Source organism: Lytechinus pictus, chromosome 7, assembly GCF_037042905.1.
Source record: "Lytechinus pictus isolate F3 Inbred chromosome 7, Lp3.0, whole genome shotgun sequence".
In the NCBI taxonomy this organism is placed as follows: Eukaryota; Metazoa; Echinodermata; class Echinoidea; order Temnopleuroida; family Toxopneustidae; genus Lytechinus; species Lytechinus pictus.
The window spans coordinates 29,176,953-29,204,813 of record NC_087251.1 but is presented as its reverse complement, the minus strand read 5'-3'; the positions used below and the strand labels follow the sequence as shown (position 1 = coordinate 29,204,813).

Here is a 27,861-nt window from a genome sequence, read left to right as displayed (position 1 = left end):
CCAAATTCAATTTATGTAATCAAAACAAAAAATTGCTGATGATTTGGCCCACCTCTGAAGGCAAGTGTCGGCCGCAGCAAAAGAAAAGCTTGGTTTGGCCTTTCCTCACTGTAGACACAAGTGCGGCAGAGCTTTGCATCTAAACATGCACATTGCTCTGTTTCGCCGCACAGCATATCCCCCCCTCAAAAAAAAAATATATATATAATAATAAAATAAATAAATAAAAAATAAATGAATAAATAAAATGAAAAAATAAAGAAAATTAAACAAGGAAATAAGATGAAAAAATGAAGTAAGATTAAAGGAAAATAATAATAATGAATAAAAAATAAAAATGATTGTTTACATGCAGAACCCCTTTCCCATGAAATATTTAAGTTTGAAATTAATTCTGGGCTGTGAACCTGGTCCTGTAAGTCATAAATCTTTGTATGGTTAAGTAAAACAATTTATCCGGGCCTAGGTCTCCACTAGTCTTTTCTCCCAGAGTCTAGCCAGAAAAGATTATGGCATCATAAGAAAAGAAAATCAGTCTTTGATAAAGACATGAGAATTGTTTTTCTGATTACTATCAAGTTTATATGCTATTTTTATGTACTAACAGCCAGTCATTAATCAACAACTATTTATGGAAGTCAGATTATCTGTTTAAGTACACCTTTAAGCCATTGATTATTTCTTGTTAAGTTAAAGGAAACATTACTAAAATCTTTTATTTTCATCAAACTACAAAGGAAATGGGACCAAATACAAATGCAAAAAATGCTAAAATCTGATATTCTTTGGGTCTTTTGCAATTTATTCACTGTATACATTTTCATTGTTTCTATCAATGGGTACTACCATTGAAACTTTTCTTGGCTTTGTTAATATGGTAGTGATAAATGTCCATTGGCCTGAAAAGTTACCATTACTGGTGGGTGTGTCATAAAGCTGTTCGTAAGTTAAGAGCGACTTTAAGAACGACTGGTGATCCTTTCTTGTGGTAAATGATGTTCATTGGTGATTACTTAGCGCGTAAGAAAGGTTCACCAGTCGTTCTTAAAGTCGCTCTTAACTTACGAACAGCTTTATGAAACGGTCTCCAGGTGGGTGTGTCATAAAGTTGTTCGTAAGTTAAGAGCGACTTTATGAACGACTGGTGATCCTTTCTTATGCGCTAAATCATCGTTAATGAACATTTTGGTGTATACCATTGACCACAAGAAAGAATCACCAGTCGTTCTTAAAGTCGCTCTTAACTTACGAACAGCTTTATGAAACGGCCCCCAGGTGCGTTATGATGTAGCAGGTTTCAGGTGTACAACATTCCTTGCAAATTTATGTTTGAGATGAATCAACGAAACACCTTAGTCAGCATGATGTAATGTTAGCAGTACATTAAACTGTTCATTACTTTGATAAGGCTTTGTTTTTGATGAAAAATTTTAAAAGTAAAATTTGATGATAAACCTGCAAATGAACTGATCAGCCAAAATATATACACAGAACTTCAAAAATTGATGAAGTCAGTAATTTTATTTGAAATATCCGTAAACTTGGACAATATCAGTTGGCAGATGATTCTTGAATTAATTAATGACAAGAAAACAATGTTGTGTACTGGTGAGAAGCAAAATGCTAAGGATATGCTGCCTTTCCCTATGAACTGTTAGGGGGTCTTAACAAGCCTGAATAATAGTTCATTCTTTATGCAGGATTCCTTTAAGTACCCATAAATAACTTAACGATCATGCAAATGGGATGTAATTGGGGGAATAAAATCTAGGTTTATTAGGCTGGAGGCATTTCAAGCCAGTCTGAAGGAGGCATTAATCCCTTCAGAACTAAAAAAATATATATATCATTACCTTCTGAGTACTGAAGAGGAAATACCTGTGAAACAAAAAGGATTTCTTGCGATATGCTATCATATGGGCATGAAAAGGAAGTATATCTGAAGTAAAATACATGTATGCCCCAGATGAAAATTGTACATTATCCACCAAATCTAAAATACCTCAAAAGTTTTTCTCATGCACTACTACATGTGTATCTACTTTATGTAAACACATTTACAATGCAGAAGACAAGCAAAAGGTAAAATTCTTGTCAGAAGATCTAGCTCAGACAAGGCATAACATATGGAAGATTGATTTCTTTGGTAATTTCTAATGCATTGTTCAGAAATGTTGTTACTTCCATCAATTGAAAGCTGAGAGTTTGAAGGGTGTCACTCCAAGTTCATATACCTCAGAAAGTTGTCTTTATGTGACACTGAGGTACATCTAGATGGTGTACAAGCCCCTCAGCAACATGAATGCCTGTTCCTCAATATTTTTAGTCAGATTTGGTAAACTTTGAATATTTTTACCGCTAAGAATATTTTATGCCATAATCCAAGTTGAATGGTCCTTTTCATTTCATTTCATGCAATAGTAAAAACCTTGTAAAACAAAAAGGCTTTAGATTCACATTTTAATAAGTTCATATACTTGTATGTGAACTCATGCCCCTGTAACTTTACCAACAAACTTATGAACAGATTATTTCTAAGTGAAGGGACTGTCTCGGTATTGAAGCAAGAAGGAAGTGTGCAAAAATAAAAAGTTGGCACAGAGTTTGAGCGAAAGGATATTTATTCAATTGAAAAAAAAAGACCAGTCTATAAAGAAATGTGTAAAGAGAGCAGGGCCTTGTAATATAAATCTTAGGAATCGATCACAGGGCTGACTTTACATGTGATCATACACAATAATCACTGCTATCAATCAGTGAAACATCCACATGATCACTAGCTATGTTTCATGGTACAGGGCCCAGGTGGGTGTTTCATAAAGCTGCTCGTAAAGTTACGCACAACTTTACGAACGACTGGAACGTGTTCCTATGTCCTAAATGAATGACAGGGATGTATCATCTAGCCCAAGAAGGGGTCACCAGGCGTGCGTAAAGTCATTCGTATCTTACGAACAGCTTCATGAAACACCAACCTGATGTTGATTGAAGTTGTCACTTTTGTTTGATTTATTGGAATGTGGAAACACTTCAAACTTCCTTATTTCAATTCTCAAAATGTCTTTAAAATTAACTCAAACTTTATTGTTATTTTTACCATTATAAACAAATTTATATTTAGGTATTCCTTTGATTGAATTATCTGATAAAGGGATAACAATTCATTGCTCAAGAGATATGATGATTCAAAAGCAAACTTTCCTTAGTATATTTTGTAAAACAAAGTCAAGTTGTTAGAACTGTAGTACTGTATGTGAATTGAAAAGGGAAATGAAAACCATACCGTAAAGTTCATATCATATTTTGAGGGTTAATTGAAGAGGTTACTATCTTACTAAGAGCAGGAACTAAATACAGGGGAGGAAAGTCTATACCCAGGTACTGGTATATAAAGAATCCTGTATCCATCAGTCATATTTATATAGAGCTATCACACACAGGGAAGGGTAGATCTGGGTCCTGTCTTACAAGAGTTGTGATTGATCCAATCAACAAGAACTATGGAAAGCCAGCAACATTAACATATAAAATGCATGTTTGTTCAAAATCCTTTTTTTCATAGATATATTCCTACATTCATAGTTTTCTTGAAAATTCATTATGTCTCTGTATGATTTCGAGAGGACATTGTGCAATTTTCCTGTAAGAAAAATTATGACATTGATGGATTTCCATATAGTTGAGGTTGAATGGATCAGTCATAACTCTTTTTAAGACTGGGCCCTGGGATGTTATACAAGAGGGGGCTCAGAAATCAAAGAATAAAGAAAAAAATGTATCTATCAGGCAGTAGGAACCCAAAGAATTAATTTGTAAGTCTGCATCATATAACCATTAGACTTCAAATGAATTTGTGTATTTTCAAACAGTCACACAAATTTCAAATATACTGGGAGTGCCAGAGAAACACACTCTGCACCGAGACAAGTTTTGTCCCCGTTAACTGTTTGCTAAACCCTGAAATTTGGGGCAAGGCATGTAGAGATCAACCAGTCTTGAAGCTGCCTTTTTTAGACTTTGCCAGTAAGTTGAGCAGCCCCTAAATGGATATGTGATGCAGATGGGCTTTAACTTGAGGTGCTATCCTTCATGGCTCAAACTTATATTTGTCTGCAGATAAGTGTTATTAGTGTAGCTGCTGTGGAATCAGATTGCTCCCTTTATCTAAGTGTTAGTAGCATCAAAACTTCAAACAATGTATGTGATAATTCTCCATGTCGTCTTCATACTTGTACAGTAGGTGTCTCAATCAAAAATTCAAATTATGCTCACTGCTCAGCTACTGCTGGACTGAAAGGAAATCTTAAACTTATTCAAAATATACAGGCCACTAGATAATAGTCATTGCTGAAAATTTGAAATCATCTTATTAGAATTATGTACTTGTTTTTGTCGGAATTACTCTGTAATATCTTTATAGTCATCTGCCATATTAGGTACCGGTAATTATTGAAATGTAGCATGTTGGATTAGATTTCATTTGTGGTCAAAAAGTGGAACTTATCTTGATTTTCAAGTAAAAATATTGTTTGAAAATATTTGTATCATATGAATTTTTATGCAAATACAGAACTAAATTTTAACAGCAGAATGCCATTCATCTAAAGTTGAAATAACAAGTAAGTCACATATACACACAACTGAACAAAATTGTAAAGTTTGTCACATTGAAACGTTTTCAGTGTACTAATTATCTTTTTTATCTTTTCTCTCCAATTACCCCATTTGTGTGGATTTTATCCATATCTCAATATTCCATTGCCATCTTTACCACCCCCATTCCTTCACATTCAAAATCTAATTTCTTTGTCCTTCATTTTTCTTCCATTCTTGGAATAATCATGATACCCATCTCCTTTCCTTTTACTATTCACTTGTTTTTCATTTTTGAACCGTTACTGATCATCACAATTACCTCTGGCTATTCACTTTCCTCATTTAATTATTTTCCTTTACCTGTTGCTTCTCATACCCTTCCCCACCCTATGCCTCACCCTTACCCCTTCATGCTTCTTGATATCCACCACCTCCCCTCAATGAATGCCCACTGCACCCCTGTCCACTACCTGATCCTCCTTTCTTACCCCCCTCCCTCCCTCTTTCCCTCTCCGGCCACCTTGCCACACCGTTGACTGCACACCCTGATTGACCATCTCCAGCTGGAAGGATGGCCTTGGGTTCTGTGCCCTGATCCACAGGCATCGCCCAGATCTCCTGGACTACAGCAAACTAAAGAAGGTATGTAGGATATCTGTACCTCATTGGCTGGTCTCTTCCTGCAGCTTTCCTCTCCTGGAAGCCCTAAGTCCTGCAACACTTCCGCAGTCTCTCCTGGGGGTGTTTCATGAATCATCTTGTCAGTGCTTTACATGGATACTTTTACACTCTGCCTATTAGATTCAAGGATTATGATACCTTATGCAGATTTTTGAGAAAGTCGCACTGACAAATGACTTCATGAAATGCAAACCTGGATGTTGCCAATTTGGAGCATATCATGAGAAGTAGACGAGAAGTGTTGTTTGACTTGGGTTGATGGGGAGGAGGGCTCAAATTTGGCTGATCCGCATCCTATCTCTACCACACTATTGTTTATATTGCGTTGGAATGACAGAGTGCAACATCAAGTTTTTATTGAGACAGTGAGGAGATCAAAACCTTTCCATCACACATGTAATCTCTATGGGCGGGAAGTGGTTTTTGATCCATCAACATCACTGTCTCTTGCTTCTTGAGTGATTTTCTTCATTAAAGGATATCAGTAGGATGTTAATACATAAACAAAGCTAAAAATTCTTTATGATGGATCATTTTGTCTTGAAACAATAAAAAAATCTATGCTTTTTAAATCCTCAAAATTTCATTTTTGCAATAATAAAAAGGAAAACAATTATGAAATTGTGTAAAGATCTCCTGATATTAGGGGAATTCCCTTGTTGCACTCTGTCTAGGCCACTAACTCTGTAAATCTCATTTTGGTATCTCGGTTCTCACTCTTACACACATTCATGCTTGCATCATTTCCATCATTTTCCAGCTTTCAGAGGTTGAAGTTAGGTACAATAGTGGCGTTACACAAATTATGTCAAACTATTGGTCATTTGTTTTAAATGTCAATTTTATTAGAAATCTTCGAAAATAGTATGGTGAACAACATTTTCTGTTACTTGGAACCGTATGTTCACCTTGCTGTCTGGGACATTCAAAATGCATGATGCACCTCATTTTATAAGATCATTTTCATCTTTTTCTTTCCATGTACTTCACCAAAGTTCATTGCATTCATTTGGTACCTTTTTAAATCTTTCTTTTACATGAACGTGCAGGAATGTTTGTAGCCATTTGTCACTTAACTTTTTTACAAAATATTGGGATTAGCTTTATGATCAGTTTCATTTTATCTGGGAATAAATGAATATCATGCGCTGCTTTATTGTTTGCCTCATTTTCAATTAAATTCTAACCCATTTTCCTGCACACTTGATAATCCTTTGAAAATGTTTATGATGGTACTTTTTCTAAGCCAGAATGTTTCATTCAAATTTTATTGAAACCTGTAGAAAAAAGGTTGAATAAATACACATCATTCTCAGAAAAATGTTTTGAAAAGTTGATTGAGAAATTATTATAAGAAAAATAAACCATCCACATTTTGCAATGTACACAAGTCAAAGAAAAATTCAAACAGCAACAACTTTGCATGAGAATGCATGGTAATTGTATCATGGATGTATGCCATAGCCTATATTTATATATATATATACGTTCAGCTTCTATTTTAAGTTGCCTGAATTAAAATAATATGATTAAGATATGTATTGTTTACCTGCCCGAGCTTTAAATAGTCTGTTGGTTTCTTATTTTTAGCAGAAGTCACGAAAGTGCATGGTTACAGCAACATCAATACACAAACAAAAAAACATTCATTTCCATTTTCATTATCACTTCCGGGATACCACTGAGTTTGCATGTATGTAAGAACAATAATGTTATAGAGATAAGGTGTGTTTATGCCTGTATTATATGAAGCATGATGAGGCATGGACATCTTACTTGGTCATCTTTAGGATGTTGAGTCTGATAACTTGGAATGAAGGTAACGTCAAGTACTAAGGTAACAAGCTCAGGTTTTTTTTTTTTGTCTTTGAATATTATTTCAACTGCATGTGGGCAACGTTGGCCTCTTATTTATGAAATAAAGAATGGGTACCTTTTACCATATATTCAATTAAAACATTAATTTTTTGTATTAGTCTAGTGTTATTGTTTAATTAACTTCATCTCATGAAAATGAGGAAGGAAATAAAAAGAAATTAGATAAATATATGTTTTTTAATTATAGTTGAGATATCCATAGATCCGAGTGCTCAGTTCCTGTTCTCAATAAGTCTTAAAGGGGAAGTTCACCCTGACAAAAAGTTTATTGTAAAAATAGTAGAAAAAATAATTAAAAATACTGCTGAAGGTTTGAGAAAAAGTTATCAAAGAATTAAAAAGTTATTAGAATTTCAATTACTTGTTTGTGACATCATATGCGAGCCGCATTCCTACATAGCGAATGGTAAAAAATCAATGAAATGTATTTTCTCAGAAAATTGAAAATGGTTTTCACTGTACCTTTTGTATATCAATAGACAAATCATTTCACACCCGATCATGAATAGAAAACAAAATTAAGTCATCAGGAACCATACAAAATTTGAAATTCATGCATTTTATATTACATAACATATGGGGCAGCTGCTCGTTTATGACGTCACAAATACAGAACTTTGAACTCTAATAACTTTCTTAATCTTTAACGGATTTTCCTCAAACCTTCACCAATATTTTTTATTATTTTTTCTGCTATTTTTACAACTCAGTTTTCTTCAGGGTGAACTTCCCCGTTAATAACTTTCCTTATCCCATGTTGAACTTATGCCAGCTGGGGCCATAAAGCTGTTCGAAAGTTATGCATGATTTTATGCACGAATGACGACGCTTTATTGTGCTGAATGATATATCCCTATGTAGCTGACTTTTCACCTAAGAATATGTTCCAGTCACACTTAAAATCATGCGTAACTTTAAGAATATTTTAATGAAACACCACCCAGAGCATGTTCAGATCTCCTGCTGCCGATGGTCTATGAGCCTGTTTGGTATGCCTGGAATTCAACATTGCTCAGTGCATACACCCTAGCACACGATCGCTGCCTTACCCCCACTTCTATGTGAATATTGGAACATATGTGTAGAAGTGTAAGAGGTTTAGAGATTGCCATTGATATACTAAAGCTATTTTTATATCTAACCCTCCCTGTCCATTGGGAGACAGTCTATTGGCATAACAGACCTGGGTGTTAGAGGGCTTAGAATGTCAACTGTTAAAGGGTTTTATATCTGAGGGTTCTTACTACTCTGAACTCTGCAATTCAAACTTCAGTCAAAAGTTGTTGAAACATGGATAGCCATTTGTGACACAAATCTCTGACAGTAGAGCTTCAATTTATCAGCTCTTTTGGTACTCAATTAATTCAAAGTCGTTTGGAAGCACAATATTTAAGAATGGGGAAAGAATACAGGAAAACACAAGAAAAACAACGTTAATCTATTTTTTTGGCTTCCCACAGTTTCAGCACAGAGTAGGACCATGGCTTAAATTAAACTGGACTTCAGCATATGGGTCGAGGGGTTGAGGCTTTTTTATCCTTGGGAAACTCCAATGTTATAAGCTTTTTTAATCTAAAGTGTACATGCCCTTTTTTATCCCTGATGTTCAAGGGAAAGAACGTCAAAGGTTTAAAATCTCCAGTGTTGAAGGGTTTTGAATCTAAGGTGTCAAGTTCTTGAGGTGTTTGTATATTCATGTTTTTATTACAACAAATTATCAAGAATACAAATATTTACAACAGTTTGGACATTATTTCATATTTTATTATTGATTTTAAATTAAATTTTCATTGTTGTGCTTTTTTCATTTTTCTCTTCATTAATTCGATTTTTTGTTGGGATGGATTTCCTCTTAAATGAAAAATATTTAATGCTACATGTATCAGGTGTTATGGTTTCAAGTATGTTCTTCAAAGGGGTTAAGAGCAATATAAACACTCATTGACTTTATTTGAATGATTTCAAGAAGATTGGAAGTAGTTTGAGCACTGATGCTTTAGTTTCAAAGACCTTTTAAAAAAAAAAAAAGGCTTAACGTGAAACTTGATCAAATGGCCAAGAATAGAACATTTTTTTGGTTTTAGTGAATATTTGAATAGGGAGGTTCATTGCTTTAAACAGTGATTTTATGACTTTGCAAAGAATAAGGACACTATTAATCAGTGAAGGGGTTTTTCAGGAAGGGGGCATTTTCACAAGCTGGTAATGATTTTTGAGTAAGTCACCTTATGAAGTTGAGGAAACTATTTGAAAGCTCTGATATTAAGTTAAGAACATAAAAGGAAGGATATTTTAAACCTCCTTGTTATGAGCACAATATCAAGAGAAACGATGGGTAATTTCAAGCGGTATTGATTTGCTAGGGATGGTTTTATAAATGGAAGGGATTGCAAGCATCTAATTCAGGTATTTGAGACTGTAACAAGAAATTGCTGGTTTTCACTATTTTACGACCATTGTACATGGGCATTTAGGGTTATGCACCATTACTGTTGAATAGCTTGATCGTTGATGTTTATCAGTCTTTGCAGCCCATTGATAAAACAGGTTCATTTAAAAAAATCCAGAATGGATGGAAAAACAAGTTATTTAAAGACGTTTGGTTTGGTTTAGCCAACTCAACATATGAAATATACAGTATAAACAAAAAGTTTTGAAACATTTGGCTTCCCGTGATTTCAGCAACGACTTTAGACCGTGGCTTCTGTAAAGCCCGCCTTCAGAATATGAACCATAGAACGTACGTAGGAAGAAAGTAATGCATGAATCCATGGGCAGTCCCGCCACACTTGTAACTGAACATGTAGGAGTAGAATTAAAAAAGCCCTTGTCATCATTGAATTAATGGATGACATTGGTCTTTGAGATGCGTGCCAGGGTTTCCCAGAATAGCCAGGGCATCGATTGAATTAAAGAGAAGGTTAAAGCAGGTATCATTCATCAGAATGGATTTAGGATGATGGCAGCTGCTTGTGTGTGAATACACTTGGCACATTGAAGGTTACCTTCTGATCACCGCTGTCTATTTACAAAGCCAATTATTAAGAGTTAAGGGTTGTTGTGTTTGGTCAGATTTTGCAGGGGAAGGGTGAATAGCCCAGGTAGTCCTTCTTGTAAAGTATACAAATGCATGCCCTGGCAAAATTTTAAAGAAAAAAGTGTCTTTGAAATTGCAGACATTTGGAAGCCAGAAGAGAAACCAATTAATCATTACTTTGAACATTTTTTTTTTCAGTTCCTTTTCTTGTGATACATGTTAACATTACCTTGATCAGCGACTTCTGATAATATTCAAATATATAAGCTGTTAAGTAATAATGGTCCAAATACACCATTCTTGTGTAACCATTCCCCAATAACCCCCTTTTATACAGACTTACCAGAATTTGTGTAGTGTGTGTAAAGCCTACAAGCATTCAATTTTAATGAACAAATCCTTGGAACATGTACATACCTTAATACATGCACACGCTATTATGTACATTGTCTACAAGTCATGACCAGGTCATTTATTGTTGTAGCTAAAATATGCTCTACACAAAGTAAGTAATCATTAGCGTATTATCAGGACTAGGATATCGTTGGGAGCAAGACCTTATGTATTTCAGAACAAACATTCATATATTTCTATTAATGAACATGACAGTTGATAATAGCTGAGATTGTGATGGGGTGTGGAATGTCTGAAGACCCAAGGGTTCTGTTACCATACCTTACGTTCTTCTCCATGTATGTGTCATTGGGTTATGACGTGCAGTGAGGAGCTGCCATCTATATCTTTTCTTTTGGTTTCCTTCATGTACCTCTGCATTCATCCATCGGGTTTATTATTTGTGGTCCGAGTGCAGACTAAACAGTTTTATCAAAATTTTTTTATTTTGCCACAATGCACAATAATGTAAATTCAGTAATAATGCATTTTACCATTATGAAAATATGTTATATCATTCATACTGTATGTAAAGCATAGTAACAGTACATTTTGAAATTGAATACGGTACATGATACATGGTGGGAGGGGGATATAAGGAAAGGCAATTCGTATACAAACGATCTTAAAAGCTATGACAATTTTAATGTTTGGACAGATTGACTGACTTGATATGTGGTAAATAATTCTAAAGATCATTAAAAATAGCACGAAACTCACGAAAACAAAAATCCTGCTATTAGAAACGCCTCTTGAAATTGCCACCAGATTTAGGAGGGGTTCTAATGATATGGCTATGCTCTCAATTTCTTATGCAAAAAAACTCCATTTTCATGCCTCAGTTTCTTGGATCTATTGATATTGTAGCAAAAATGAAATTGCAAACATTTGCAACATTTCTCTGTTTTTAATGATTTCTATGAGCCTTTGTGGGCTGTTTTTCATGTGGCCCTTCTTTAGTAATGTTAAATGTGATGCCCTTTTGTGGGTTATGTTGTATATGGCCCTGTTGCTCTGATGAGATGTTTTTGTACCTTTTGGGTAAATATTTTCTATTTGTCCGTTTGTTGGCTATATTTTTGGGCCCCTTTTTATTTTTTAAATCAATGCTATATGTGGCCTTGGGTGGGCACTGTAATGTGGCCCGTCATGGGCAGTGTGGTGTTGACCTTGTTTTCTCCCCATCATACAGGATGACCCCGCCCATAATTTGAATCTTGCATTCTCCGTGGCTGAGGAGCACCTGGACATCCCCAGGATGTTGGATGTAGAAGGTGAGTCCTGTCCTCTCTTACTCTTCCATTTATCAGGGATTCTTTAGACAGGGAATTACTACCTATTTAACATATTTTGCACCATGGAAAATGATAGCAATGATAATGATGAAGATGGAGGATCATGCGTGTCGCAGTGAAATTGTCCTAACTTGCAAATTACGATAAATCTGATCGAAATAGTTTCTTTGACTGTTCATGTCATTCATTATATTGTTTTTGAGTAATATATGAATGAAATGTCACAGAATTTTCAAGTAAAAAGTGGAATAAGGTAGCCAAAAAATCATAATTTTCACATTTTCTGTTCATGAAGAAAATCGGAATTATATTTGAAATTAACAATCAAAGAAAATTTGTATGAAAAATCCTTTCTGAGAAGCCAGGCATGCGGATATGTCTGGAAATGATCCAACTCTGCGCAATTTCAACCCCCAAAAAACCCCACTGAACAAGAGACGTCATTTACCGTATTCATTCCCATGTACTCACTTTTTTTTGTCTGTTCTGAAGCACAGACATAGGCAGTGCCAGTGCAGTGAAGTCGCTGTAGCATGCATAACTCCCATTCATATGTAAGTTAGGCCAAGCTTTTGACACGAATGGAGTTTTGCAGCACATGCATGGACATTTGGATATGTATGAAAAAAAGTTTGAGGGTAGATAGAAAGTTAGCAAAAAAAGAAAACTACTTGTTTCATATGATTTTTTTTTCAAGATAAATTGATACTATTATTTTGAATAAGTCCTGTAAATTTGAGAAAATTTCATCAACATACAGCAAAAATATCAGCAAGTTAATTTTCCATGAAAAATGGGCTCTGTCTCCACGTATGTTGATGTCCATTCGACATTCAAAACGTGGGGTTTTTTTTCGCTGAGTTAATTGCACCGCTCCAACGGGCCTGGAAAATGTTTAAGAAATAGTTTACTATTCTTTCTTGTACAGACTTGGTAAACACTGCAAGGCCTGATGATAAGTCAATCATGACATATGTTTCTGCGTACTACCATGCCTTCTCTGGCGCACAGAAGGTGAGTTCGTTACACTATATACTTTACTATCATAATATTTTGCAATTGTACCACTGGAGATGAAAATTCATACATTCATGATCTTGTATATAGAGTACCAAAGTGTGACGTCATAAATTTTCCGTTTTTGCATTTCACCATTTAGGATGCCATAATTAAGTAAAGCATGATAAAATACCTCTACAAGCCCATTTGATTGGAATCGGTCCATGGGGGGCTTAAGATATGACCACATGAATACATAACTAGCTTATTTGAAATCTATGTATTATTTGCCTGGTTCTAAATGTTATGTACCATCCAATTATGCCTGGATTTCAATGGGCCTAATTATGTATTCATGAGGTCATAACTTTGGCCCCCATGAACCGATCATTCCCACAAAATTTGGTTTTTGGGTGATTTTCATCATGCCCCACCGAGGTACGGTATAAAAAATCTGAAATGAAAAAAAAATTAAGATGTCATAATTTTGTTAACCTATAGCATTTTAAGTCACTTTATATCGATTTTGAGCAAAAAATAATACCAAATTAGAGGGGGGGGGGTAGTGAATTCTTTTTGATATTTTGTTCCTGTTCATATGAATGGGAATTAAACATGGTTTCATATAGTTTTACAGTGATGCCATGTCTCCCCGTTTAATTGTCACCTAGATGAACGTTGTGATATTCAGCGTTCCATATAAATATAGTGATGTTTAACAGTCCAGAAAAATTCTTGATTAGATTTTCACACCTTTATGCTCTGAGCTGCAGCTGATCACAGACTAATAAGTCCCTGCATCTTAATCATCCTCAGTACAGTGTATAGTGATTGCTAGAAGTAGTTCATTCTGTCATGTACACTGCTGCTCTCGTTTGAGAAGTGGATTAACTGATGTTTGAAGCTTCATTTCTGAGAAATATTTGAAAAAGATTTGGATACAACTTTCAAATATTTTCATCAAATCTCTTGACAGGGGGTATTTGCAGCGTTCAGTTGAAACGTAAATGATTTTGTGTTCATTTATTGAATTGATTTCATATTCCAAATGTAAGTATGTCAAGATTTCAAATGGTCATATTAGTACCATATATTCAAAGAAAAAGGTATCAAGCTTGGTTATTCAAGGGCAAATATTTTTTTAATGCGTTAAAGCCCTTATTAAGTTCTGGTGAATCTGAAGATGATTTATTTGCAGAGTATATTTTTCTGTTTTTGTTGTAGGCGGAGACTGCAGCTTCACGTATCAACAAGGTCCTTAGTCTCAACATGGAGAATGATCGTCTCATGGAGGAGTACGAGAAGCTAGCAAGTGACGTAAGTACAACAGAACCAACAAACGGGTTGAAGATGGAGATTAGGTAGCCTTGGATTGTGGAGTTTGATGGTGGTGGTGGTGGTGGTGGTGATGATGGTGGTGGTGGTGATTATGATGATGGTTGTGATGATGATGATGATGGTGATGATGATGGTGATGATGGCGATGGTGATGATGATGATGATGATGTTTTGCATATTGCAATAAAAGTTGTGAGGGCTTGCATTTTGAAACAAATAGAAGAAAAATATCCTTAGTTCATAAGATCTTGAGAATAAGAAAAATATTTAGATCTGAATATAATTTTACTAGCTTACCTAAACTTACAAGAAAATAAATAGCTTTTAATCTATAACTCTATGAATGAATGAAACTATTGTATCTTGATTATGTAAAGTAAATTTTGATTGATTTTATTTGCAATGCAGTTGCTTGACTGGATCAGGAGGAAAAAACCTTGGTTGGAGGATAGAACTCTCTCAGAAAATGCTCTCCCTGCAATGCAGGTAAGATTCTTTTTACATTCTTGATATTAGAAACATTTCATGATCAGTTTATGAAACCGGGAAGCATAAAAACAGATAGTCGTTGCTTTTCACTATGATTTTCACCGACTATTTGTTGTAAGCTACTGAAATCCTTTCATCTGATTGGCTTAGAGCAGACTAGTGAAAATTACTGACTTTTTTGTGAAATGCTCCCCTGGTCATGTTCAAATAGCACCAAACATCATTTAATGTGGCATTGTGGTTGAGGTTTCGGATCACACCCTTGACATAGACAGTCGATTGCAAGGCATTTATTGCCTTTTTGACACTTCTCACTCAGGGACTGGAGGGGATAATCTCATTCTGTATTCACATCTCATGAATGATTGAGCATTGATGGTATCTTAATAGTGACCCTTCAAAAAAATGTTTCTAGAATATTAGCAAGAGGATGCTGGATAGTGGTGTCGGCAATTAATCATCCAGGCTGGTAAAAAAAAGTGATCGATCATTAGGTTGCTTCCTGGGATGAATTGCATTAACTATTGGGTGCAATTCAATGTAAAAATCAATCACACGATGAATCGCTGAATTTTGTGTTACAAGTACTTTTGAACTGGTTATTAACCTGTTGCCTACGAAAACCAGGATTTTAGACCCCCCAAACATGCACACACTTTGTATGATCGATAGCAAAGTTATTCCTTTAAATCAGCTCAGCGTTCAGTTTGTGAACTGATGTATTTCGCTAATTTCCTCTTTCACTATGATCCCATGTTGAGTTTTTATGTTTGAATTAATTACACTGTTGTTACAAAGTGAAGCACCAGCAGAATGGAAATAATGATGACAATTTTTCATTTTATTTCCATTTTCCTTTATTTTCTGAATATATCAATGGGGTATGAAAATATCTTTTTTTTTATTGTTCAGTTTGAAGTTATCCTATTATGTCATACAGTAGTGATGGAAGTAAGTGTTAACTTTGTACTCCCCTATTGTTTCCCCAGTCTATTCTATGCCATGATGAAAATTATGTGTACATTTACTGTATGATTACAAACGAATTTGTTCATATTGTAAATATAATAAGGATATGTCTGGGTTTGTGTTTTTGTATCATGCCAAATGTAAATTTTGACACTGAATTTGGCATTTTGCAGAATGTAAAGGTTGTTTAATGCACTTTTCAGTGATGTTTTTTTGAAAGGTATGCTAGAATATCATTAAAATTGTTTTTGTTGTGCGTTATTCAGTTGTGGTATTATATGATATAAAAACATGTCCTAGTGGTTATGTTTTATGATTTAACAGGAACATGTTTAGTAGCTTTCTGATTATCAACCATTAACTAAATGTTAAATTAGTGTTCGAACAGTCATTTTAAAAGAAAAAATACCTCTTTACATAGAGGGATTGACTAGAAAGCTAAGAAGTGAAAATTAATATTTTCAAAAGAAACCAATGGCTGTAAACTTTAACGGTCTCTACACTTTTTTATATTGAATATTGTAATGTTGATTATATTCAAGTCTGATTCATGTTATTTACCCCTAAACATAGCTTTAGTATTCCAACCAGACCAGTATTTGATTCAGTAAAATGTCACTTTGATCATTCGTGGTTTGTGTTTTATAAAGTAGATTAACACTTCAGGATAAAACAAAATGATGAAGATGAAGCCTCATTCAGAATGAGACTTGTTATGATAACAAATGTACAACTTCTGTAGCAAGTTTACTATCAGTCAATTTGAATGATTTCAGGTGCTTTACATTGTTATTGCAAATTTGTTATTGTGACAAGTTTCTTGAAACTAGCCCATGGCGTGACAAAGCCTACAAAGAAAACTCGCAACGTGTACAAATTCAAACTCATGACATCATAATGAAATCATTGTGATGTCATGAGTTTTTCCGCACAGCTGTAGACTCTTCTGGGGACTTGAAGCATATAATGCATGTTTATTAGCGTAAGTGAGGCAATTTGTCTGACCATGTCTGAGCACTATGTCTCACCATTTATCTAAATGAGGCTTCAGAGTACCTCACATGAGTTCATAATTTACTCAGTAAGTAAAAAGTAGATTTTCATTTGAACCAAAATTAAAGTATTTGCAAGGTTTTCAACCTGCAATCATGGTAGCATTAGTTTTGCCAGTGATTATCATAAATCTTATTTGCTCCCAGCCAATCAGATACTAGGATTTCCTTAGAAATAACATTATTTAAACATTGCCTTTTGGCACTTCCAAATTTTCCATTTCCTGAATTAACCTCTTCTCTTCAGCGAATGGGTAAATTCTATTTTGAACGAACTTGTTAATAGATATTTTGTTTTTACCCATAACTTATAATGATTGGCATTCCATGTACTGAATGCTTGAAAAGGTATCACTGCATATATTGGCATTCTAAAATGTCATGTAACTAAATCTAGGCCTGTATCTCTTTTCAGTGAATGCAAACAATGTTTTATCTTTGTGGTACTGTTAACCTTGTGATTTATGGTCGATTTCCTAGTTTATTTTCCACTTTGAAATTGGTTTTGTGTCAAAATCGGTTTTGTGTTTCAAATGGCTGCAAGTTATTGCATATGTTTAACCATGTGATAATGTTTTTTTTCTATCTTGATTTGATTAACAGAAAAAGCTTAACGAGTTCCGCCAATACCGCACCACAGAAAAGCCCCCCAAGACTGAAGACAAAGCCCGCCTAGAGACAAACTTCAACACACTTCAAACCAAACTTCAGCTCTCCAACCGACCACCATATATTCCACAGGATGGAAAACTGGTTTCGGTAAGCACATTTTCATGTCATTTGGCTCCGACTGACCTTAGGGGTAGTTCATCTTCGTGAAATATGCAGGCAAGACAATGTGAAAAGTGGGTTCTGAACAGTCGGATGATTGTTGCAATTATTCTAGTTTGTTACGTTCATGCTAACTCCAAAACGAAGTCTTGTCCGTAAGTTTTACACATTATGTTGTACATATCCCGTTAACTTTACATCATGAGTTCAAAACCAAACCTGCTCATGTAGTTTCTGAAGTCTTACCCATCATATATAATCTTGTAACCCAGAGAATGTTGCAAACAATACGCTTCTCTTTATAACATTTATACTACAATATTTGCAAAGAAATCAACTGTTTATAGTGTAATTCCAAGCATTCCTCTACTTATCAATAAGAAATAACAATTTAACAAACTCGCAATAATGTCCACTTGTGCTCCTGTGACAATTGTTCGGTGCTTTATTTTGATAAAGATTTAGGGTATGAAGTGTTGCAAAAAGGTTTTATGTTAGGGTTAGGAGGTTTAGGGCAGGGTATAGTGGTAAATCCAGGGTTGAAGTTCGACTAGTGTGTGTGAAATTCATTACGGAGCAATTGTCACTAGAACAAATGTCGTGGATTAAGGTTGTTGTATCAAAACTCATCTCCTGCACATAGGCCTATAATAGGAGATTCAGATTGTAAGGATTAATTATGAAGGAAACACTACTGCCCAAGTGAAGATCATGCCTAGATCAATGAATGAACTTAACTATTTTGATGATGGAGATTTGTTGTTGCTTTTATAAGATATTACTAGAATTCAAGCATTATTTTTTTCCGTTGTAAACTGCTTCCTCATAGGATTGCTGTTTATGAGATTATTACCATTATAGGAGATGGTATAATTCTATCACCGATCATTTATGTTCTTTTGATAAATACATTTTGATCATTTTTGATGGATCTTGTTATGAATACCCTTTTTTTTTGCGTATGAATACATGATATTGAAACTATGGAACAATTTACCATGACACATTCATGCATTATTATGATTACGGTCAATGCTGACCACTGAAGTTAGAACACTGATTCATGAGAAAAATCATTTTTTCTTTATGATTTCTTATTAATTTCAGTTTTTAGTTATTTTAAAGTGATCAGACCTTTTTTTAAAGGTTAAAATCTTTTGACTTACACAGTAGTGTGATTGAAGTGTGTTTTTTCATTTCAGGACATCGCCAAAGCATGGAAGGGACTGGAAATTTCAGAGAAAGGTTTCGAAGATTGGCTCCTTGCTGAGATGAGGAGGTGAGTATAACACAGATCTATCAGGAATGCTTTTTTTTCAAATTGGCAACACCTTTTTTTCCATTTTTCTTAGTATTCTCCGATTATATGTCTGAAATGTGAGGACAATAAGCCAGTTCGTAGTTCCTTTCTGCACATTTATTTATTTATTTATTTATAAGTCTTTTTTTAGTAGGGTGGCTCCATCAGTAATTGATATACTGTTGTCCTTGGAGGCCCTACAACAAAAATACAAACATATAACAAACATGGGTATAAAAAGTGTACAATGTAAGTTGAAACGAACAAACTGTAAAGAAAAGAACAACACAAAGGGCCAGTTTATAAATTAAGACTATTATAACGCCAAAATAAAAGACTAAATGAGGATTCGGATTGAGGATTTCTTTAAAAATTAGGTAGATTGTTCCAAATGAATGCACCAGCAAAAGAAAAACTTTGTTTGCCCATTTCTGTTCGAACTCTGGGCAAAATCAAACCTGTGCTTTGTGCACTACGAGTACGAATACTATGTACATTTTCAAAGATATTTAACAAATAGGCTGGATTTGATTAAGAAAAACAGAAAATATCATTTTACATTTAAAATATTTCCATCTATCTTCGATGGGAACCCATTTCAATTTGTTTAAATTAATTTGGGTAGGAGTTCTTAAATTGGCTCCCTAATCAAGAGATTCTACGCATGATCAGAGGAAGGTCATTTGTACTAAAGTGACATGGTGGTTTAAAATCTAATGAGATAAGCACCAACTTTGATGTCTTGATTATTCATATATTCTTTTGAATTGTGGTTTTCATTTACATCCACAAAAAACAACAATGCGTCCACGAACAACTATTTCACAGTTTGCCAAGTACATTGTGCAACATGCTATGATATGCATTCAAAGTAGGAATGCAACAAATACCTTCATAAAGTGTTCATTGGTGTGCTATTCTTGTCACCTGGTCTATTCAATTTCTTCATCCTGCTATGTAAGGCAAGCTTACGTAATATCTTGCTTTGAAATCTGCCTATCATAATGAAAGAAATGAAAGGTCATTTGACCAAAATTGTCCATGAAGAAACTACGAACTGGTCTATAGGAAGTATGTCAAAGGTAATTGCCAGTTGTGGTAAAGAAAATTAGTTTGAACAGAGTCCTTAAAAAATGACCACCCTATTTTCTGTAAGCCTGTGTATAATGTTATATTATTATTTTGGTAGAAAATGTGTATGAGTTGAGGAATTAAACTAAGCATAGCATTCCAGTCGGGCGGTGGGTCTTTTTCAAGAATTTCACTGCGCTCACTTTTCAGGTTAGATTTGATGATTTCAATTTCACAAAGTTAGGCTTTCATACAGGTTTTTTTAAACATACTAGGCAGAAAAGAACCTATCATGCAAGTCAATTGTGTGACTCAACCATGATTTTAACCCGTAACTTTCAGTTTATGAGGCCAACACTCCTCCACCAAGTCATGATAACCATTGATAAATTTGTTTATGTTTATAGATTGGAGAGGCTGGATCATTTGCTCAAAAAGTTCAAAACCAAATGTGACATGCATGAGGCCTGGGCTGCAGGCAAAGAGGACGTCCTTAAGGAAGACTTCTCAGGATTAAGACTTAATGATTTGAAGGTAAACAACAAATGAAAATGGCAGTTTAAGAAAAAACAATTAGGCACCTAACCAACATTCAGATTAGTCTGCAAGCACAGACTCGTATTTGATAATTTAAACCATTTATACCTTGTCTAGAGTGGACTAGACAACAAACTCTCTCTGTCAGATAAGAGGCAGCCACAGTGCATGCGCATCTAGTCTCACTACTTCAGACTCTATATTATGCACAACACAAATTGCAGAAACCAGAGGTCTGTGCCTGCAGACTACATTCAGATTCATGTCTTTCCTGCAGGAATCTAGCAAGCGTGTTTTCATCGATTTCATTCACGTTATTGTGTCTCAGACCTAATTTGGATGAAATTTCAATGTTTTTTATGTTTATTTAAATGCTGTGATAGGTTCATGGTGGCTTGTACGTAAGGTTTTATTCCCGATCAGGAGTGTCAGATTGTTAATGTCATATTAGATTGGTACACTTTAAAAAAAAATTAATGATAATAATGAAGCACCGTAAATGATTTGCTGTGCACTGAGCTTTTGTACAGCCAAATTGAAGGCCCGTTTTCCTATTTTGGGTGTAATTCAAACTCTGGTCGCAAGTTGTGTTGTAGTTTTATTATGGATAGCCAGTTGTTACAAAATTTCTAACAGTACAGGTTTGTTGTAAACAACATTATGATATATTTGGCTCATCGTTATTTTAGCACAGAGTTAGACCAAGGTCTAAGATAATTTAGACTTCAGAATACGGGCCCATTATATGATCGATATGATAGGTTAGGTGATGTTTTTATTCTTGACAATTTCTTTTGATAGGCTTTGGTAAGGAAACACGAAGCATTTGAAAGTGACTTAGCAGCTCACCAGGATCGAGTCGAGCAGATTGCAGCCATCGCTCAGGAAATGAAGTAAGTTTCTTTTCATTATTTTTTTTGGTCTCGCCTGCATAGCAGGCACCGCTTTTCTGATGGGGGCAGCAGCGCCATCAACATTGAAATCTTAACCAAGGTTAAGTTTTTTAAATGTCATAACTATATATATATGGAATTATTTCATAAAACTTGGACATTAGGGCATGAAGTATTACTGATCATCTTGCATAAGTTTTAGGTCACATGTAAAAGGTCATTGAATTTTGATTAAGTTGGGGGCATCGACATTGAAATCCTAATGAAGGTTAAGTTTTTGAAATGTCATAATAACTTTGAAAGTATAAGGATCTAGATCATTCATCATCTTGCTTGAATTTCAGATCACATGATTAAGGTCAATGGTTATTTAGAGTCAATGAACATAGTATTTAATTGTCATGTGAATGGTGTTTTATGTGAATAATTAGTCATCTTGGTTGTTTTCAAAGACAGCACTGCTGCTATGATATGTCAATGATAAGATTGTAATCATTATGATTCTGATGGTAATACTTATTATGTTTAGAACTGTGTTGATCATGCTGATCATGGCGATAACTATGATTATGATTATAATGGTCTAACAATCATCGCGACACACAATTACGTCACATCAGCTATAAATCAATCAATGAGAAACATGATATTGAACCCAGCTCTTCATCACTTTGGCAATTTTTTTTTCTCAGTGATTTGCAGTACCATCCAATTGAACCTATCAATGGGCGATGTCAAGCTATCTGTGACCAGTGGGATTCTCTTGGCTCTCTTGCAATGCAACGATCAGACGCTCTCAATGTAAGTTATACCTCCGTTGGAGGCATTATGTTTCTTGGTTGTCTGTCTATCCATCCTATTGCCTGTCTGTTCTGTTGTTTTTTTCTCGCGATAACTCAAGAACCATTTGATGGATTTTTTTTGGCTTCATATTTTGATCATGTATGCATATGGGAGTGACAATGAACTCAATAACTTTGGGGTATGAAGGTCAAACATTCAAGGTCATCATACACCTTAAAACGCACCGTTGCAGGAACTCAAGAACTTTTTGACCAATCAACTTCATATTTAGATGATGTAAATATGTGAGTGATTATGACCTGATTACCTTTTTTTAAGGTAACAAAAGTCAAATGTTCAAGGTGACAGAGGTCACCAGACACTTAAATGTTCAACATTTTTTAGATAACTCAAGAACACATTGGCAGATCAACTTCACGTTTGGGTGATATATGCATAGGAGTGACAATGATTTGATTATTTGGGGGGAACAGAAATTAAAGGTCACAGAGGTCATGCATCTTGAAATTATCATTTTTTTAATAATTATAGAACTGTTCTGAGGTCTGACTTCTAACTTGGTTTATGTATGCAAGAATATAGACAATGACAATGATTTTTTTTCTAGAATCAGCTTTTTACCTTGATACTAATGCTAGAAATCTGCAAAGTTTCATGGTTAAATTACTTAAACATAATGAGTGACAATTAGTTTGTGATGTAAAGATTAAACATCAAGCTGACAGCTCCTGTTAAATCTATGAAAGGTTTATGTTAAATATACAAAAATATATAGAATATATTAAACATTAATTTTGTGGCTTTCTCAATATCAGAATTATGTATGCAATGGTGGATGCATAAAATCTATTCAGGATAATATCAAATAACCTTTAGCAGGAACACACACAACAAATTTTACAGGGTGCAGACATGTCAGAAGAAAAGCAATTGAATTTTCGTTGTCATTAACTCTGAATTGATTTATGAATATCATTGTGACCCTGTCCCTGCAACACAAAGCTTTTTTTTTTTAATCTTATGATTAATTTGTACAAATTTATCACTTAATCAAATATAATAACCTACAGCAATTAACCATTATGTTGCCCTTTATAATTTACTGCTAACTTATTATAATTCACTGTTGCACTTCTTAATTCATGATTATCCATTGTGATTCACTGTCACCCTTATACACTGCTACCCTTATTTTTTTTCTTTCAGAAATTGGTTAGGTATCTTGAGATGATTGATTCCAAACAGCTTGAATTTGCCAAGAGAGCAGCACCCTTCAACAACTGGATGGACGGAGCAAGGGAAGATCTAATGGATATGTTCATTGTCCATACAGTCGATGAAATTAGGGTAAGTTTTTTATCATTAGATGTTAACCTCCCCCCCCCCCCCCCTTCCAAAAAAAATATATATATTCTCCTCTCTTTCACATTGTTGGAATATCATTCTTGTGGTTCTGATTCTCATCCTTGAAATAAATGGTCTTGGGTTCGTTATTAGAAGAAAAAACAATTGTGTATGAAATTGATATAAAGATGAATGAAAGTTGCAGTAAGCACTGAATTCATGAGAAATTCTGTAAAACAAAGGTTGATTGTCACTATTATATCATCGTAGATCTAGATCTGGTACATTAACCAGGGGTGTGAGAGTTCAGATTTTTATCTGATTTCAGATTTTTTGTTCTGATTTTCAGCTTAATTTCAGCTTATTTTTGGCCTTCCTCTGTACAAAAAGTATGGGAGCTCTTTCTATTTCAGACTTTTTCAACACTCTTCAGCTTTTTTCAGATCTTTTTATTTGTGACACCTCACATCCCTGATTAACATAAACTTAACTTTGTGAAATCCTTAAATCTAAGCTATGAACAATTACACTGAAGATTGCCAACACAGATAACCACATGTAGGACAGTGTATTATTATTGCTTGGAAAAAAAGACCAGACTAATAGCTTGAATGTCATGCTTATTTTGTTAATTTATCAGCAGTTTACAGAAATTCTTGCGAGATCCTTTGTCACATATTTTTTATTCATACATAGAGACACCTGGATAGTCATTTTATTGGATTCCGTACAAACTCCTTTCAAATTCTTTACCACAACTAGCGTTTATGTTCAGTAAAAATTCATGAAAAGACAGGGCTCATTGTCATAAGAAATGCAATGAGATACAAATTGCAATTGATTTCTACAATTCTTGAAAAAATTTACATATTTCTAGACTATAGGGTAGTGTGATAATTGTGAAACTGATCAAAGAGAGTGAAAGATTACTTTTTTCTTTGTTTCTCTTCTGTGGAATGGTTCCTAAGGAATATGAAAGGTTACCACTTAGGTTTCTTTTTGTTTTCTACCTCTTTGATTTTTTCTTTCAACCATATACAGTTGTGCTTAAAAGTTAGTGCACCCCACCACAAAATGCACTCCTTCATGCTGAATGTTGAATGTAGACAACAACACTACAATGTTCAGCGAGCTCAGAGAAACAAACTTTATTGAATGAAATATTTTATCACCCGACTTCACAATTAAATATCGAAAACGATTACATCTAAAACATATGGCAGAACTTGGACACTTTAAATATGTTAATTTTCTGATGGGGTTCACTAACCATTGAGCACCATGTATGTAAAAAAATTATCATGCTTTTTCATCTTTGTTTTATTTCTAGGAATTGGTAGATGCTCATGACCTCTTCAAGAAGAATCTTCCAGCAGCAGAGGAGGAGTTTAACGCTTTGTATGCATTGGAGAATGAGATCAACAAAATGATACAATCCGGCTCAAATGACAACCAATACACAACCCTCACAATGCAAGTGAGTGATGTTATGATTGTGATGATCAAAATGATGATGATGGTGATGATGATGATGATGATGGTGGTGATAATGGTGATAATGATATTAGTGTTATGGTGGTGATCTTAGTGTAATGGTGGTGATGTAATGGGGATAATGGTGGTGGTGGTACTTGTGTTCCTGATGTGATGATGTTGATCATTACCAGCATCATGATTATTGTGGTTATAAGGAAGAGGAAGACTATTTCTTTATTTGAGAGTTGTTTACAATTGTTATAACTGACAAATGTCTTATAGCTCAACATGAATTATCTTTTGTTTGTATTGTCAAACAAAACACAATTTTCTTCATCAGATTCTTGTTGAAAAGTGGAGAGATCTAAGCGATCTTGTGCCGAAGAGAGATGATGCTTTATCAGACGAAATGAGGAGACAAATATGTATCCTTTTTTATCAATAAATTTTACTCAGATGTGTGTGTGTATATCTCTGTGGGATAAATGATTATTTGACATTTGTTATGTTTTTCTGTAATTTCATAACTGCATACAGGGGGGTTGGGGGTGCAAATTGCAAAAGCTGCACAAGACTTGAAAGAAAAAGTCATGGCATGGTGTAGTGCCAAGTTTATCACAAACATGTCGGGGGGGGGGGCTAAATCAGCCCCCCACACCCAGTCTTAATAATAATAATACCAACATGCTTATATAGTGCATTTCACTGCCAAATGCGTCCCTATGTGCTTAATTGGATATTATTACCCAGGCTTTAGCCCCATAGCCTTTCACAGCGCAGTGGCATTTCAAGGAATAAATTCCTGCCAGGTACCCATTTACCTCACCTGGGTCGAGTGCAGCACAATGTGGATAAATTTCTCGCCGAAGGAAATTACGCCATGGCTGGGATTTGAACCCACGACCCTCTGTTTCAAAGTCCGAAGACTTATCCACTGGGTCACAACGTTCCTGTCTTATAAGGGGGAATAGTTTAGGAAAAAGGTGTTCACTAGTTAATTTAGATTATTACGTAATACATTTGTAAGAATCAACAATATACTGACTAGGCATCTCAGTTACTTACCAGACATGAAGAAGTTTTCCTTGACACTAGTGTTTTTTCAGCCAATGAACAGCTGCGAGTACAGTTTGCACACCTGGCCAACACAATCGGGCCATGGATCGAGAAACAGATGTCTGCGACCATGAACATCGTCATCGGACATAACGTGCCACTCGAGAGCCAACTTCAAAAGGTCCAAGACTACGACCAAACTGTGATGCAATATAAGAGTAATGTGGATGAACTTGAGGCCTGTAACAAGTCTGTGCAAGAAGCCTTGATCTTTGAGAACCCTCACACACAGTACACTATGGAGGTAATGAAGGCGAAAAAAAAATGCAAAAAAAAAATCATTTCGGTACTTAGAAAATAAACAACAACTTTATTCAAGACTCAAAATATCAGATACAGCTGCACATTCAATTGTGATTGCAATTCCTTAGATCATACAACTTCATAAGCCAGGTGGTCAGTTATTCAAATTCTTGTGATGGGCACGGTATCCTTGTGATGCCGCCCTGGACCAACCATGCTGTCTACCTGCTAGATACTCCTAGCCACGATGTTTACATACCCTAGATTATATCTCGCCTTTTGACAGTTGATGACTTCCATTTTGTCTTCAACTTTCATGTATTTCCATTATACACCAACTAAAAGATACTAGTATACCTCTCATTGAAAACAGATTCAGTACCTCCCTCATTTCTTTATTTCGCTATACTTGTCAAGTGCAATTTCATATTTACTTATAACTTTTATTTGTATCAGTCTTCCTTCTGTTTTTTACAATGAAATCTTTGCAATAAACCAAAATGAAATGAAAAATGAAATACCTTCAGAATCAAATGTTTAGCATCCTTTTCTATCTACATTTCTATTCGCGGGATGCATTTTTGTGTACTTTGATTAGTGATATATTTTTCTAATTGATTTTTTTCTTAGACGATACGTGTAGGATGGGAGCAGCTACTTACTGCCATTAAAAGGTACATCAATGAGATTGAGAATAACATCCTTACCAGGGATTCCAAGGGAATCACAGAGGAACAACTTAAAGAATTCAGGATGTCCTTCAATCACTTTGATAAGGTGAGTCACACTTTCTGCTTTAAGTCAAAAGCTGTTGATAATAATAATAATATAATGGCATTTTTACCCTGGGTATTTACGAAAACTGTTCCTCCAGCGGGCCGAGCTATTATTATTACCACAGCTTTAGTTGGGATACCTAGGCACTCAAGCATTCAAGGTATTTCTTACTACCAGATACCCATTCTCCTCACCTGGGTTGAATGTGGGTACATTTTTTGCTGAAGGAATACACAACATGGCTTAGAACACGCGTCCTTCAGATTAAAATACAAGAGTCATAATCAATACACCACGACGCCCCCACAGATCTGCTGGCAGATCATGTCGACTAGAAATGGAGCAGAAGTTTAGAAGTCAAACATTTTTTGTACCCATGAACATAGCTTGTAAAACCTGTTAATGTTTTATTTAGGAATGCCTTTCCATCTTTAAAGTTAAGTTGAGGTAGCAGCTAACGGTTTGTCTCTGTTTGATGTTTCAGAACCACTCGCAACGCTTAGAACCACAGGAATTCCGTTCATGCCTTGTGAGTTTAGGCTACGACCTGACTGATGACAAGAAGAGTGACATCGAGTTCCAGCGTATCATGGCATTGGTAGATCCTAATGCCACTGGCAAAGTAACCTTCCAATCCTACCTAGACTTCATTACTAGGGAAATGAGTGATGCAGACACAGTAGAGCAGGTTCGCGAGTCATTCAAGGTCTTGGCTAACGGCAAGGTGAGAAGCACAAGTTTAATTTATTTTAATCTGCCTTTTGTAATAATCAACCCCCCCCCCTCATTTTCTCTTTCCTTC

The 27,861-nt window shown here is 35.1% G+C and overlaps 1 protein-coding gene across 2 annotated transcripts in view; it reads left to right on the top strand.

The window, feature by feature from the left end:
• LOC129264609 (alpha-actinin-like) overlaps positions 1-27,861 on the top strand; it is a 39,576-nt gene that overhangs the window by 7,630 nt on the left and 4,085 nt on the right. For both annotated transcript variants that reach the window (XM_054902513.2, XM_054902512.2), the window contains exons 4-19: positions 5,160-5,238; positions 11,778-11,859; positions 12,809-12,894; positions 14,104-14,196; positions 14,626-14,703; positions 17,331-17,486; positions 18,701-18,777; positions 20,277-20,403; positions 21,208-21,299; positions 21,992-22,100; positions 23,310-23,450; positions 24,778-24,924; positions 25,264-25,348; positions 26,030-26,283; positions 26,913-27,059; positions 27,544-27,783. In XM_054902513.2, coding sequence (XP_054758488.1) covers positions 5,160-5,238; positions 11,778-11,859; positions 12,809-12,894; positions 14,104-14,196; positions 14,626-14,703; positions 17,331-17,486; positions 18,701-18,777; positions 20,277-20,403; positions 21,208-21,299; positions 21,992-22,100; positions 23,310-23,450; positions 24,778-24,924; positions 25,264-25,348; positions 26,030-26,283; positions 26,913-27,059; positions 27,544-27,783 — 1,993 coding nt within the window. The remainder of the gene's footprint in view (positions 1-5,159; positions 5,239-11,777; positions 11,860-12,808; positions 12,895-14,103; positions 14,197-14,625; positions 14,704-17,330; positions 17,487-18,700; positions 18,778-20,276; positions 20,404-21,207; positions 21,300-21,991; positions 22,101-23,309; positions 23,451-24,777; positions 24,925-25,263; positions 25,349-26,029; positions 26,284-26,912; positions 27,060-27,543; positions 27,784-27,861) is intronic.